Raw genomic sequence first — 16631 nt, 5'->3', positions numbered from 1 at the left:
GGTTCCCAGAAAATACCTTTTGCCATCTTTTCTGTATACACAATTTATAGGTAACCTTGTAGATATGATGTGGGATATTTCTCATACAAAACATTATGTTAAAGGGGCTGACCGATTTAGGAAATTATCCATTTCCCACAATTTTGGATCACTAATCTGGAGAATGGAGGATCCGTTCCCACTAATTGGTGGAGTGGTAGGAGGCATGCTTGTCCTGCTGCTCCACCCATTAGTGAAAATGGAACTCCAGTTCTCTGGATCAGTGGGGATCCATTCTCATTATTGGTGGTATGACCTCTTTAAAGGGGTATTCCCACAAAGACAAATTTCTTAATGTAATCAGGATAACAAAATAATACATTCTCTAATGCAATGTTATTAACAAAAATGCAGCATTTCACAGACAAAAGGCCAACATCTCTATCAGTCCTTGTGTACAGATTTTCATTTGCCCCTAGACACAACCCTGTAACTTCTGACTTAGAGTCGATGACACCATCTTGGATTTCTGTGTGCTTACCGGGGGATCCGATCCCTCCTGCCGCTGCCCCGGGTCCCGACGAGTGACCCGAGGCTGTCGGCTCCTCTTCTCGCCGGGTCCTGCCTTCCTGGCAGGACCCGGCTGTAAGTAACTGAGCATGTTACACTATACACTGCAATACACTTGTATGATCGCTTCTTCAAGCCAAAAGGTGGAAAATATGTGAGAGTAAAAAAAAAAAGATTAAATCATTTTATAATAATAATTAAATAAATAAATAAAATAAAGTCCCATAATCTCCCCAGTTACACATATAATGCAAATACAGTATATAAAACACAAAAACACACGAAAAATGTACATATTTGGTATCACCGCGTCCGTATTAATCTGTACAATAAATCTAAATCAATATTGAACCCACTCGGTGAACGATGAAAAAAAAACTACGAAAAACTTCCCGTATGATACCATTTTTTATCAAACACCGTCACAAAAAATGTTCTAAAAAGTGATCAAAAAAAGCTACGTTCCCTAATATGATACGACTGAAAAGAACAACTCTTTTTGCAAAAAATAAGCCCTCAACCAGGTCTGACAACATAAAAATACAGAAGTTATGGCCCTAAAAAGTTGTCAATAGTAAAAACAATGCGATTTTGTCCAATGTTGGTTTTGCTCAGGAAAATTGAGCAAAGATAAGAAAAACTATATAAATGAGGTATCACCGCAATCGTAGTGAACCAGAGAATAAAGATAAAATATTATTTTTACATTACGGTGAGCGGGGGGAAAAAAATGCTAAAAATCCAAAATAAAAATTGATGATTTTATTTGTGTCCCCCTTGAAATAGTTAATAAAATCTCATGACTAAGCTATGGACCCCCTAAATGAATTATCTATACATTGTATCTCATTCCGTAAAAAATAAGCCCTCATATGTTTGCATTACCAAAAAAAATAAAAATGTATAGGTAGTACAATGTGACAATACAAATCTGCTGTGAATGGCGCCTCCATTCATTCTATGCCCGGCCGTGCGTCCGTACAGAAGTTTACCACCACATATGGGGTATCAGTAAACTCGGGAGGAATTGGGCATCAAACGTTGCAGTGCGTTTCATCATTTAATTTATCCTGAAACTGTCAGTTTGGCCTAAATGAATGTATTTTCCAAAAAAATTCCATAGTTTCTAAATCGCAGGTCCATATTGTTTTAACCCATGTGAAACACTTAAAGGGTTAATGGACTTAATAGAAGTTGTTTTACATACGTTGAGGGGTGAAGTTTCTATAGTGGGGTAATTTATGGGGTTTTACTATTATTTAGGCCTCTCAAAGTCACTTGGAAGCTGAGTTTTCCCTCAAAATGTGAGTTTTGGCAATTTTCATGAAAATGAGAAAAATCGCACCTAAAGTTCTGCGCCTCATAACATCCTAGAAAAATGACCGGAAGCATAAAATATCATCCCAACATAAAGCAGACATTCCGTAAATGTAATTTATCAAGCTTTTTGGGTAGTTTTACTTCCTGTCTGGAAAGCAGAACATTTCAAACTTGGAAAATGAAGAATTTTTACAAACTTTTGCCAAATTTTCACTTTTTTTCAGAACGAATCGCAAAACTTATACTAACTGTTTATAACTAACATGAAGTAAAATGTATCACGAGAAAACATTCTCAAAATCACCAGGATATGTTAAAGCGTTAGGAAGTTATAACCAATTATCGTGAGACATGTCAGATTTGAAAAATCGAGTCTGGTCATTGAGCTGAAAACTAGTGTCGGTGATAAGGGGTTAAGCAAAGTCAGGATAGAAAATTGGAGTGTTATTTTGTGTATGTGTAATTCTCTAACAATTTTACGTGGACATAATAAAAGTTTAATGGAAACTGAAAGTTCTGGCTCTGAAGTCCCATACTTCTTCCCTGTCCATCTGATGGTATATTGTGAGGGACTTAAGATTCAGATTCCATTAAACCAGTTATACACAGCCTGTTAAGTACCAGGATTTCTGATCTCTCATTCCCGAGCCAGTTATTCAGCTTCAGTGAGCCACCTACTTTTCTGACATAATACATAAGGCCCGGTTTACATCTTTGATGGAGCGGTCACTGAACCTTTTTGGCTTATGGACACATACAGATTGGTTTTCTCTTCATGGCTTCAGTGATTTCTCAATGATGCCTCACTGATCCCTTCTTTTCAGTGGGCTTTTTCACACTTTCAGCCATTTATCTTATCTCTATTTGTTTTGGCTTCTTTCAGCCTTCTCTGCTACTTTGAAAATTTATCAATCTCACTTTTTCATTGTGTTAAATTTTTTTTTCTTAAGATCTCCTTTTGCAAAATTTGTTACAAATGTTGGAAAAATGACAGGCTTATGTCTCAAGTCACTTCTTTCCATTTTCTAAGTTTTCCTTAAAGGGGTTATCCGGGTTTAAAATTTTTTTTATGGCCGGGCTGGGGAGGGCTAGTTGAACATAATAAACATGGACTTACCTCCTCCGGCGCCGCTGATGTCCCGCGCCGCGGCACTTCGATCCGCGCCCCTGTTTGTTTACAGGGGCACGGAAGCCGCGCACAGGGAGCTTCCGGTCCGCGATGTGGACGGCTCCTCCCTTCCGTCCCTGTCTCTCAGCGTTGTAAGCGCTGGGAGATGGTGCGTATGGGAGCTTCCGGCCGTCCGGAAGCTCCCTATGCGCACTTGTAATGAAACCGGCGCACAGAGAAGACCGGCCGCGGCGCGGGACATCGGCAGCACCGGAGGAGGTAAGTACATGTTTATTGTGTTTAAATAGCCCTCCCCAGCCCGGCCATAAGAAATTTTTTAAACCCGGATAACCCCTTTAAGTATGCTTTTGTCTGAAGTTTTTTGAGTTTTTAGAACATAACGATAAAGATAAATGTGTCTTACTGACAATACACTAATGTTTGGCGGACTTCAGTGCACATTTCAAAAAGTCCAAAAGGGCAGAAAAATTGCAATGCGCTACAAAAGTTGCAAAAAAGACAGAAAAAACTAAAGAAAATAAAGATAAACGACTCCCATAATGTTTGCATTTGCCACAATAATCTAGAAAGTCTGATCATCTGGCCCTGGTTTTAAGCAATGAACCGGAATATAATATGGAATATCAAGGCAATTATTTATTATTAATTATACTTATTGATATTATCATGATCAATTTATGCAGCAGCAGAATTCTTGGTGCTTTATATTTGAAAAAGAGGTTCCCATCCACTGCATAAAAGCATGCACAAAGTTGAAAGAGGTCCCTGACCATGAGGGCTCACAATTTTTTTACACTAACCTGGAGTTGTAAATAATTTTTCTAAGATCATTCTAAAGATATGACTTTAATGTAGAGGGTATGCATCCTACTTGTTGTTCCTTTGGGTTTATAATATCTCCTTACATCCTCCCTTTTGATCATTTTGTGCATGTACAGATGCAGAGCTGGTTAACATGACTTAAATTGAGTTAATTCCCGTATCACAGAAAATGGGTGGTTCTCTCTATGCACTTACACTGCGAACTGTGTTATGTAATCTGGTCAATGGGTTAAGCCATTGATGTTATTCAGTGCTCCATCTGTATACGGCTCGTAGCCCTTTATATTTGGCCAAATGTAGCAGTGAGAGAATACATGGCAAGGTTGGGATTTTTTTCATTGACCTTAAAGGGGTTGTCCAGGATTAGTAAAAAGTTGATATATGGGTGTGGGGGTGTGTGTATTAAAACAATAAACCTCTTATACTTACCTCTCTCCTCGCTCCCGTTCAGCCACTATGTATTCTGTCACTACTAGTCTATGTCTACACTGGCTACGAGTGCCATCCCTACCACTGCTGCACACGTACTATAGCCTTAAACTAATCAGACAGTGGCTGGAATGGTATATGAATAGAGGTGGGTAGGAACGTGTGGTACCGTAGGTGAACAGGAGCCGCTGCACTCCCCTGCCATATATCAACTTTTTTCTAATCCCAAGCAACCCGTTTATTTAGAAAACAAGTCATCTGGTCATTTGACTATATGACACCCATCTTTAATAATACCATTATATTTAATTATTTTTATTATGTTCTCCTCTCAATATTGCAAATATCACTTACCCTATTCCATTCATTAGTCAAATAAACACAGTAGGGTACTAGATGGAGAATAAGAGTAAAATAAAGATAATCATGGGGATGTGGCCTAGACCTGAGAGTGGTTTACAGACGGTCCCCTACTTAAGAACACTCGACTTACAGACAACCCCTAGTTACAAACGGCCCTCTGGATGTTAGTAATTTATTGTACTGTAGCCTTAGATAACTGTTATAGCTGTTTATAGAAGCCTAAGTTGTTCATTCTGGTTCTGATGACAATCCAACATTTTAAAAATCCAATTGTCACAGAGATCAAAATAAATTTGTCTGGGGTTACAATTATAAACTATACATTTCCGATTTACATACAAATTCAACTTAAGAACAAACCTACAGAACCTATCTTGTACGTAACCCGGGGACCGCCTGTATATTTATGGAGCTTAGTTATGATACGCTGATGGAGATAACTAAAATGTTCATACCATAGGTGTGCTTTTTTAAATTATGTATTTAATAAATTCAGCCAGCCTTGAATAAGTCAGCTTTTGTTGACTTTGATAACTTTTTGGAATATATGTGTTTTTTTATGATTTTCAGTTATGGTTTAGTTGTGTTATAACAGTTATCCTCAAATGTTATTGTAGTTCAGCAATGTAACATCAGATGTATGAACGGTGGCACCTGCAGCGATGAACACTGTATGTGTCAGAAAGGTTATACAGGAACACATTGTGGCCAGCGTAAGTACTTTATTATTATTAAATATTTATTCACTACTTAAAGTGTATCTCACCATTCAACAAGCTTTAAAGAAATCCGTTATTCCATTGTATGTACTATTTCTGGTCATTGTGTGACTTGTACATTTTCAATTCCTGTGAATCCTAAGTGTACCTTCATCTGTAGTGTGAAGATCTAGCTGCTGTGACATGCTAGGGGAGGTCTACCCATCTTTCTACTCTAGAATTTTGTAACAATTTGCATCTAAAATGCCCCGTTTTTATTGAAGGTCTTCGGTCATTTTTAGGTAGTTTAACGATTCATTTGGAAAAGAGGCACGGCCTTTGTAAAAGGTACCGTGGCCGGAGTTTGTGCGCCAGAAAATTCATTATTGTTTTCATAAACTGCCATTAGAGAGCATTGCCTCTATCCCTTCATTGTCCCTCTACATGCCTGTAAACCTAAGCAATGAGGTCCTAAAGCTGTATGCAAATGACCTGTGAAATGTCCAATGAAGCATTAGCATATTCAAGCCGTCCACCTTATTCATGAGTGGGAGGCACAGCCACACCCCCAGTGCATGACTGACAGCCTCTATAATGGTGTGAGGCTGTATAATGATGTGCTTCCTGGTGCTGGTGGCCACACCCCCTGCAGCCTGTGTGTGCATGTGTGTGTTTAGGAGAGATACAGCAGCTCCAGGCAGCCATGTTACAGCAGAACATGTCAGATTCATGTGTAGCTGATGTCTGTGTCTCTCACCTGTATACTAGGAGGATGCAGCATGTCAGCAGATGCAGCACACACACACTAGCCATGCTTTACTATACATTACACACAGACATGAGCAGGGGAGGAGAGGGGAGGGGTAACAGTGGTGACATCACTGCCTCTGACCATGTGACCAGCCTCATTTACATGATAAAAATAGATGATTTTACAATGATTAATGTATGAAATAACTAGATAAAGGCTGGGATGGGTTCCTTGTGAGCTGCTCCAACAGGTAGAGGTGACAGGACGAGTGGCAGAGACCTGATGACAGGTGTCCTTTAAATAGAATGGAATCAACCAAATTTCCATGTAACCATGTAACTACCAAGGTCTATATCCAAGACCTTCACTTCCCGTTCCCTTGAAGGTCGTTTCCGACAAAAAATTATGCAAATATAAACTTAGTCTAAGGTTGCATTTACACTGCTGTATGGGGGACGTATAAATGGCAGATGTATATATGGCGTATATATGTCCCCCACAAATGGCAGTGGGCTCATGCCGCCGTATGGGAGCGGTACCGTACCGTTCCATGACCGGGCAAAAATAGGACATGTCCTATCTTTCCCCGGAATACGGCGCCGTGCCTCATGTTTCTCCAAGGAGGGGGCGGGGACGAGCGGCACTCACTCCCTCCTCCTCTCCCTGGTGCAGACGTGTGCCCGCCATGCTGTGGTATGGCGGGCACACACCTGTGTGAATGTAGCTTTACTTACATGATACTGGTACTGTTTTATTATGTCCATTTCATGTCCTTATCCTGGGAATTACCAATTGGTCAGCGAAATTGCAGTAAATCGGAATGTGTTTATATGTAAATCTAATATTCTAACACAATGTATAATAGAAGGAAAAGGTATTTGTAGTCATCTACAATACATTCACATTGTCAGTGCTAGCCCTGTAAAGGTCTCAACATTTGGTGCAACAGACACTAAAAGGATATCTAGGAGTTGTTTTCAAGGTTTATAAATGTATTCCTCAGGAAAGGTATTAGTTACTGAAGGCACATATTGAAAAGATAGTAAACATTAAAATATGCTCAATATGTAAGTAAACAGGAAGTGACAAAGAAGGCATAGCATCCAGAAATGGTATATATTTATCAATCTGTTTACAACAGAAGTCTGTCATATTTTGCTCCATAAAAATCTTCTACGAAGGATCAGACCACATCTATCAAGGATTTTAGACTGTTTTAATCACTTTTTCAACTAGTACAACTAAGGGAGTTTGGTATCTAAAAAGGGGGGTTGTAAACAAAGGTGTAAACTAAGTCACTGACCTCCTTAGGGCCTCTTCCCCCCCATCCTATACCTTTCCTGATCCTTCTTTCTCTAATTCCATTTTGGTGAAATGCCTGTATTCTCATTTCTGTTCCCCCTGTGTCATGATGTATATTGTATGTACAATGCCATGTTGATTATACATGCCTTTTTTGCTCGCCTCATTTTACACCCCCCTTCAAAATAAAACTACCCCCCCCCCCAAAAAAAAAAAATTGTGGAACAAGACAGGAGGTATAACGTTATATAGTCTTATACTATGCCAGATTTATCATCCAGCAGTTTAAGACTATCTAGTCTAACTTTTCACAGTGCTACTTTTAGACACTTTTAAAACATCTATGCCTATATATATATATATATATATATATATATATATATATATATATATATATATATATATTTCAATGCATTTCTCTCATTAAGATTGATTGGAACAAATACATTAGCACCTGTACATCTTTTCCACAAACTTTGGTAATTAAATTCTGGAACAAGAAATATAATAAAATGTTTAAAGGTTTTTGCACGTAGTTCTTAAATTTATATATTTTGCAATCTTTTCCTTATGGTTATAAATCTTTATGGTTGCAGCTGTTTGTGAACATGGGTGTCTAAATGGTGGAAGATGTGTGGCTCCAAATCGCTGTGCCTGCACATATGGCTTTACAGGACCGCAGTGTGAAAGAGGTAAGGGTGAGATTCTTACTAGTGAAATCTATACTATTTGTCTGCATACCCAACTTTTTATATATAACACGGTAATTGTCTTTTGAAGCTAGAAATGAGTGACATACTCCAGTAATTAAGGTAAAAATTTATATTGGGTACATTGTTCTGTAGCATTTCTGAAATGAAATATCCTGCTTATCAAAACTTGAAGATGTTTTGTAGTTAATTAATATGGAAAATTAGATTACATAAACACAAATAACATTTAAATAAGAGGAAATCCAATGAGAAGGGGATACAACTAATCAAGACAAGAGTGAATTAGAGCAACAGCAACTCCTTCTGCTATATAAAGTGCTATCTACATAATAGACTGTGCAGCTGAAGGACTGTTATGCCTAGTGGAGTGTCTGAAATCTCTATTTTAAAGGGAACCTGTCACCAGAAATTTACCCAATAAACCACGACTAGTATGTAGTGAAGTAGATTATCATCTTCCAGGTCATGTTCAATCAACTTTAGATTGAGATGTAAATTAGTTGTATAAGGTAGAGCGCTCAGCAGTGAAGTCAAGCTCTCCTTGCTTTAGATCACCCTCTCTACTCTATCTGATATTATTCATCACACTTCCAGAGAGATTGTCAGTCATGGATCTGGATATAAGGGCATCAGAGACAGCAGGAGGGTATTCTGAGGTTGGGAGAGCTTGACTTCCATGCTAAACTCGCTGCCTCTGACTTAGATCAATTTCTGCTGACAGGTTTCCTTAAACAAGGAATGGGTAATATTTGATAACTTTTCATTGACAAATAACATTTGAATGCACTTCCACAAATTGTAAATATCACATTGCTATAACAATTCTTAAATCATTTAAAGGAAATCTACCATTTGATTTTGTACATTTTGAACCAAATATACCTTGAAAATGCCGTAGCTACACTGATGCAGAAACATATCTTGTTTAATCCCTGAACTGAGTGGTTTTGCTGAAAAAGCTATTATAAAATTATGGTAATGAGGCTGTCTCGCTCCTGTGGGTGGCCCAGCCTAATTATGAACTTTTTCGGAGAACGCTGAATTTACTGTGTTGTCCCTGACAGACAGAAGTAATAAATCGCCGGACCATCTCCCAGCTGCTGTATATGAGTCATCCAGCTCAGTTTGATTATTTCTGTCTGGACAGTTCTTTTGAGTGGCTTTTTGAGCAAAACCACTCGGTTCAGGGATTAAACAACAAAAGTTTCTGCATCAGTGTAGCTACAGCATTCTCAAATTAGGTTCGGTTAACAATTCATAAAACAAATGGTAGATTTCCTTTAAATCAAATATCTTATTTTCTATATTTCTGTTCTATGGCAGTCTTGGCTCATCAGATTTCTACAACCTTACTTTACACTAACTATTCTACCTTTGTGTCTTTCTTCACTTTCTAGTATATAGCTTTTTTCTTCTCTGCTTATTTCTTTCCTCTGTGATTATTGGTCTTCTGCAACATATTTTTGCGTGTCACAAAGAATTGAACTAAGGACCCTCAAAAGCAACCAAGGTACCACCATCTTTCTTCTGTGTTACAGTAGAAGTAGGCAATGCCTTTACTGCAGTCTTGAATCATTGGGGGGAGCGGTATTTATTAAGACTGGCATTTTGAACACCACATGCAGGATACTAAGAGGTTCAAGGAAGTGATGTACAGCAGATAGACCAGGTCTGACTTGTTGGAGATTTCTGCTATAGTCTTCTATAATTTCCCCCTCCCCACTCCCTGCCTCATCACTCACAAAGTGGTGTTCAGGACGAAATTCCAACAAAACAGAAATGGGGTTTTAATTTATAAACTGTAGGAAAATTTGGCGAACAAGGCATAGTAAATGCCCCTTATAGTCTTTTCTTCACCACAATAGAACTAGTAATGCTTCTACTGGTTATGCCAATAGCATGGAGATCTAGAAATGTCCCAAGCATCCTGCATTGTCCTAAATATGTGTGAACCTATAAACAGCAGGAAAATATGTAAATATGTTTTCCAGGATGGGATAAGGAAATAAGGAAAACATTGGGGCAGATTTGCTTACCCGGTCCATTCGCGATCCAGCAGCACGGTCTCTGCGCTGGATTCGGGTCCGGCCGGTTCCTCCGACGTCCACAAGGTGGCGCTGCTGCGCTGAAAAGCATCGGAACGCACTCAAGTTCACCGGCCTATTCCTAGTGAAGGTAAGTGCAAGCTCCGCGACACATTTTTTGTTTTAAATGCGGCGGTTTTTCCGAATCTGTCGGGTTTTCGTTCGGCCACGCCCCGACTTCCGTCGCATGCATGCCAGCGCCGATGCGCCACAATCCAATCCAGTGCGCCAAAATCCCGGGGCAATTCAGGGGAAATCGGCGCAAATCGGAAATATTCGGGTAACACGTCGAGAAAACGCAAATCAGCCCTTAGTAAATGACCCCCAATGTCTATTAGCTACCTTGTAAGGCATCCCCCTTAAAGGACATCTACCATTAGGTTTGCAAAGGTAGATGTGTCCTAATAATTCATCAGAACTTCCTTTATCATAACTCTATATATGCTGCGGTTGCGGAAATATACATTTATTAAAGTTATGCTTGCCTACCCTGGGGTGTTCAGGCTACGTCACCTGATGATGTCACCCTGTTAGATGTACAGATTAGATTGTGTTTGTATCCTCGGTTTCCTGGTGTACCTCTGCAATATAGAAAAGTGGTCTGGCTACTTTACTGTTGTGGAATATTTTTAAAGGGTCCTATTTCAAATTATTGTAACCCTTAACCTTTCTGTGATCCCAACAGAAGTCGTATACAAAGCTTAATTCCATTGTTTTAACACATTGTTACAGCTTATATATGTAATATTTTTATTATGTGAGAGTAATCTGCTCAAGTAGTTGCTTCTTTTGCTCCAGATTTATTATCTGCATACATGAGATTCATATGTTTGGATACATCAATTAATCTTTAGCTGGGGAAGATTTGTATCTCCCTTAGGAAAGGAGGATCACAAGGCAAATTGCCAAATCTATAGAGATTTATGAGTATAGAGTAAAGTAAACCTTATGTTTCTTACCATATGCAGTAAGATATGCCATACTATCAAAGAAAAAAAAGTTAAATATACAGAGATTAGGAAAGAAGTTGTCAAAGTGCTGTATTAACTACAGATAATGTAAGAATCTTTGAGAATCTTAATTTTGAAGATTACAGGCAATAAAAAACACAACGTTGGCGCTTTACATCTTATCGTAAGGACAAGGTCGGTACAGAAATCTAGTATCCTCAATTTGTTTTATGGTGCACTTGTGCCAAGAATTATAATGCAAGTAATTTGGGCAAACCAAATTTTGTTGGGCACTTTATAACCTATGCTCATTCACAGCAATATCCAACAATAGCAATTCCTGGAAATTCCTATGTAAACCCCATTTAAGCAGTAACGTGCAGCCATTTGTACATTTGCTCGTATTTGATGAAGATATTGCCTGGGTGAATAGTTGAAAAGTACAATGTCTGCTCTAAGTGACTGCAGTATAATCCTGGTTTTGATTTATTTTGAGAAAGATCATTAATGTATTTTCTTGCAAAGCTACAGATTATGGACTATTAGTTATTAAAGGGAGTCTACCAGCATTCTTGTCCATACTGAGCTGCAGACAGTGTAAATATTCTACTCTCTGTCACTCGGTAGGGAGTAGGGAGAGTGTCTTTGGAGAAGGGATCTCTGAAGAGTGTAAGGGCACTTCAAGTCCAGATGCAATACTGGAATATAAATGCATTTTTCACTACTACTAACAACACACACCAAGGTGAGGTTACACAGCTCTCCAGCTTGGCTACCTAACCTTGTCTAGAGTTTTTTGTGATCTAAACACCTGGTAGACTCATTTATATGGTTTTTTTTACATGTGTATGATATATATTTGGACTAAGTAATTAGTATCAGATGAGTGTGGGTCCAATAGTTGGCATAGCTCCAAGCAGAATCCCGGCAGCTTAGCGCCTATTAAAACTTAATCATAACTTTTATTATCCACTATTATAAAGGTGTAATAACGCATAACTGAATAATGATAGAAGTCATAAACTAATTTGGTTTTTCTATGAGACTATAAAAATAATTTCTATTTGTTCACATGGTAGACATAACCTTTTGTTGCTGACACTCTCAAACTTACAATGTCCAGAAAATATTAGTAGCAATCTGACAAACTTAACTCATCCCAATCCAAAAGGGGTGTGGTTTGAACAAGTGCCATGCAAGAAGCGGGGCATTCCCATTTGGGTTTAATGAAGTCCCTTGGGCAACACAAAATTGGCAAGTATTATAACCAGAGAGCCCAGCAAAGACATGTAGGAAATATTTATATATTTATATTAATGCTGTTAATATATGAATACTTTTTCATATAACTCGGAAAACATTATATAGATTATTTGAAGTGAAGATCAGTATGTTCGGACATCTGTCGTCACATTGCCTCCTTAAGTATCCTCTAAATATTTGTGCTTTGTTGCTACAGCTGAGTAATGACATTCATATCCATGGAGTATATTTACTTTCATGAAACAAATGGTTAGTTTTACTGCGGTGTCAATCGGATGATTTACATAGTGCTACGGTAGCTGTGTGCGTACTCTCTAAAGCGTTGGAAATATTACACTGCATTCTTTACTGCCACCCATCTCAAGCATCTGGTCTTCTTGAATGACTTAATTCCTAGTGCATCATTGTTTGGATTCATCACTGTGTTGGACAAAGATAACTCTTGGATCATAATGTAAGGGACAGATGTTGTTTGCTGGCTGTAGGCTCTCCATGAATGCAGTCAGATTTTGCACTTTGAAATCTGTAAATTATGTCCATTTAGTTTCATTTTTTGACATATAACATATTAAAGGGTCACTTGTTTTTTTTGGGCCCCTACAGTTGGGGCAAAATTATTAATAACTATGGGTTCTTTTACAATATGACTCTCTACATTAGCGGAATATATATTTTAATGATTTCTACCTTACACTGCTATTCTTTGAGTTGTATGTTCAGAAGAAAGGCTATGAAAAGTCTTGCTTTATATCTTGGATTTACCTTGGATAAGTTGTCCCAACTTAGGAAGTTATTCCCAAACCACAGGGTCAGCTGGGAACTCCATGATCATCAAAATGGGATCTCCCACAAATTAGGAGAATGCTCCTGTTCTCACTAATGGATAAAGTGGCAGGACAAGGATGCACCCTGCTGCTCCATTCAGTTCCATGCAATCGGCCGGATATAGTTGAGTGCTATGTTCGTCTGTCTTCGGCTGCTCTTGTGCAGTGATCAGGAAGTGCTGATAGAGCAGGTGGGAGGGCAAGACAGTGTAATAGCCTGTAAAGCCAGATCACAGAGGGGCTAGGGTAACTCTCAGGCTCATTAGTATAATTTTAGAAGGAAGGAGGACATGATAGAGAAGAGACCACAGTCGCTGTGCCTTGATGAGTATGTGTCTCTGGTGTATCATGCTTCATTTTGATAAGGAAAAGCATAAGGAAAGACACAGAAATATGTTTAAAGGACATCTAACACCAGGATGCAGGATTGTAAACCAAGCACACTGGCATACTGGTGTCTGCCCCCTCTAGCAGGATCTGCTCTTCTTGTAGCTTCTTATGCCCTGATTTTTACAAACAAAAGGTTCTTAAATTTATGCAAATGAGTCTGAGGGGCTCCAGGCTCCTTATGTTTTAATTGAGTCTGGAGCCCCTCAGGCTCCTTTGCATAATTTTTAATGCCATGGTTTTTTTTTAAAACAAGGCCATAATAAGGTTAAAGGGGTATTCCAGGAATAAGCCTAATTCATTTTAAAGGGAACCTGTCACCAGGAGACCCATTTTTAGCACTCCTCCAGTCCCCACAGAGCATAATACATACACTGCCAAAGTGTTTTTGTATAAAAAATAGGTTTTACAGAAAAAAAGACATGTTATATAGTACTGTGCTGTGTGACTAGGCACTTGTCACCTGGGAGTGGCTGGAAAGGAGCAGTTTCCCCCCCACTGCTCCTCCATGTGTCCTTTTCAAATAAATGAATAACTCCTATCACTCGGGATTGGCTGTAGAGGAGCAGGGGGCGTTGCTAAGCCAAGTGATGGGTTTTTTCATATATTTGAAAGGACACATGGAGGAGCTGTTTCCCAAGAGGAGGGGGAAACTGCTCCTCTATAGCCACACCCAGGTAACATATCTTTTTTTTCTGTAAAACCTATTTTTTATTCAAAAACACTCTGGCAGTGTATGTACTATGTGCTCTGTGCGGACTGGGGGAGTGCTAGAAATGTGTCTCCTGGTGACAGGTTCCCTTTAAAATGGGTCATTAAAATATAAGCTAATATGTAATTACTTGTTATTTAAAATATTTTGTTATTTAAAATTGTTGTGGACATACACTATAATGGAGAATTAAGATGACACTGTCCCTTTAATCAGTCCTGTGGCTTTGTCCCTGTGGATGTCCACATCACATGTCTTTCACCTGCCTGGGCAGGTCATGTGATCATCCCTATGTTAGGCTTTGGTCGGTTGGTTGCATTGCATCCAGTATGGTCAGTATGGTCAGTATTGTGATGAGACCTCATCTCAGTGAGGCAATGTACAGTGATGGCAGTTACACACCATTACTATGGTAACAGAGCAGGACAGTCTGTTACTGAGAACTGAATGATCATGTGACTTGTACTTTTAGATGACGGCCATCTTGAATATAACTCTACCTACTATTTAAGCTCCATTTAGGGACTAATGAAATGGAGTCCGGTTGTATTAATTTATTTAAAGCATTATGGGGTTTTGTATCAGAAGTTCATATTCCCACAATACCCCTTTAAAGAGGAGCAGATCCTGCTAGAGGGGGCACACACCAGTATGTCAGTGTGCTTAGTTTACAATCCTTTATCCTGGTGGTAGATGTCCTTTAATACATTACATTACAAAGTTTACTGTCATCAACTGTACTATTGATTTATGCAGTTTTGTTGAAAGATTAGTTACATGCGTTAGGTATCAGAAATCATTTTATTAGGGACCACTTAGTTGAATTGGCGCGCATCACTGTCTGTCAACTGCTCCTTAGAACTTGTGGTTTATGACTTCAATTTTACTGCTCTAAAAGTTGTTGAAGGGTGGAAATAGTCGGACGGGGAAGTGAAGTTCGGAGAGGCGTTAGAATCTTGATGTTTATTCAACTTGTCATTAACTAACTGGGTTGTTTAAAAACTGAAACTAATTAAGAATTCCAGAGCATGTTACTATTTACATAAGGTATGAGTTAGTTACTTCGTTTCTGCAAACATTTTTCTCTTGTTTAACCTTTGAAAATGTTGAGATATGAGATCTGAGCTTTTGTTGCCAAATCCTTTTGGGGGTAAGACATAAGCCACTGGTATATATCATGTACCAAGACTGCTCGTAGGCCTGGTCATACACTAAAACAGTACTCACTAGGTGGGGTCGCTTGGTCGATTTCCAAAGAAAGTGAGTAATTATTGACCTAATGTACAGAGCTCATATTCTTTTGGTAAGAAATGTATGCTTTATAGGGTGGGCTAGAGTTCAGATCCCTCTTTTCACATCTTCCAAAAGATTGTAAAATGCTCAGCTGCTCTATTAAATTTCTCTTTTAAAACTGCAGCAAGAAAAATGCTTTTGATAAACCATGTTATATCTCTATGTCAAGAAATCAGAGAACCTTCTACCCCCAAACATGTAGTTTATGTATATCCCAAACGATCACATCTTTAGAAGACCTTCTGATTTTTGTTCACATTCACCTTTATATTTTTGCCTAAAGTTTTAGAATTACCTACATGACCGTGAGTCCTTCTATATTGAATACATCACACGAAAAGACTAATATTATTCTTCTGGATTATCCTTTACTTCCATATTCAATCATAAAGTATCTTACAATTTCTCTGAGCTGTTATGAATCAAGCTTTCCCTTACTAGTACACCACTTTTGTACAGCGCTGTTATTGAAGTTATCTTACATAGTTTCTCTACACATTAAATTCTCAAGAATGATTGAAATATAAAAAGGACAAAATTACCGAACGACCAATTTTTTTCATCTGCATTGGAAGACCATTTTATACCTACAATACATTGAATATGTTAAGGATATTATTCTATCAAGAACACACCCAGATGGAATTCACAGGATTTACCATACATACATCGCATTTTATGGAATCCTAGACCACGGGTCCCGTAAATTCCTTGAGCGCTGACTACAAACGTATATAATATCAGTTGGATTCATTTTGGAATCGCCCACCGGTCGTCCTGGATTGCGGAGGACGGTATGCTAGGCTACATACTACATGCATTTATATTAGTGTAACCAGCTGAGAGTCTCTATACGTATAGGAGGGACACCCTGGCTGCCATTTAATGCACAAGGAGAGTGCTCCTACTGTTCTCTGTTGTCTTTTATCACTTTCTATTAACTCTCTGAGGGCACATACATACAAGTCATTAAAAAGGATGTTCCTTTCTTATCATAATATACATGGTTATTGGTATTGGTGACGTATGTAGCCTATTTGTG

General features: G+C 38.6%; 1 protein-coding gene across 2 annotated transcripts in view; it reads left to right on the top strand.

Annotated features, from left to right (window-relative positions):
• Positions 1 to 16631, top strand: part of FBN1 (fibrillin 1) — a 152195-nt gene that overhangs the window by 24790 nt on the left and 110774 nt on the right. For both annotated transcript variants that reach the window (XM_072148248.1, XM_072148249.1), the window contains 2 exons: positions 5230 to 5325; positions 7960 to 8055. In XM_072148248.1, coding sequence (XP_072004349.1) covers positions 5230 to 5325; positions 7960 to 8055 — 192 coding nt within the window. The remainder of the gene's footprint in view (positions 1 to 5229; positions 5326 to 7959; positions 8056 to 16631) is intronic.

Source organism: Engystomops pustulosus, chromosome 4 (genome assembly GCF_040894005.1).
Source record: "Engystomops pustulosus chromosome 4, aEngPut4.maternal, whole genome shotgun sequence".
Lineage (NCBI taxonomy): Eukaryota > Metazoa > Chordata > Amphibia > Anura > Leptodactylidae > Engystomops > Engystomops pustulosus.
Note: the sequence above shows the minus strand (reverse complement) of the source record. Positions and strands in the feature narration are given on the sequence as shown.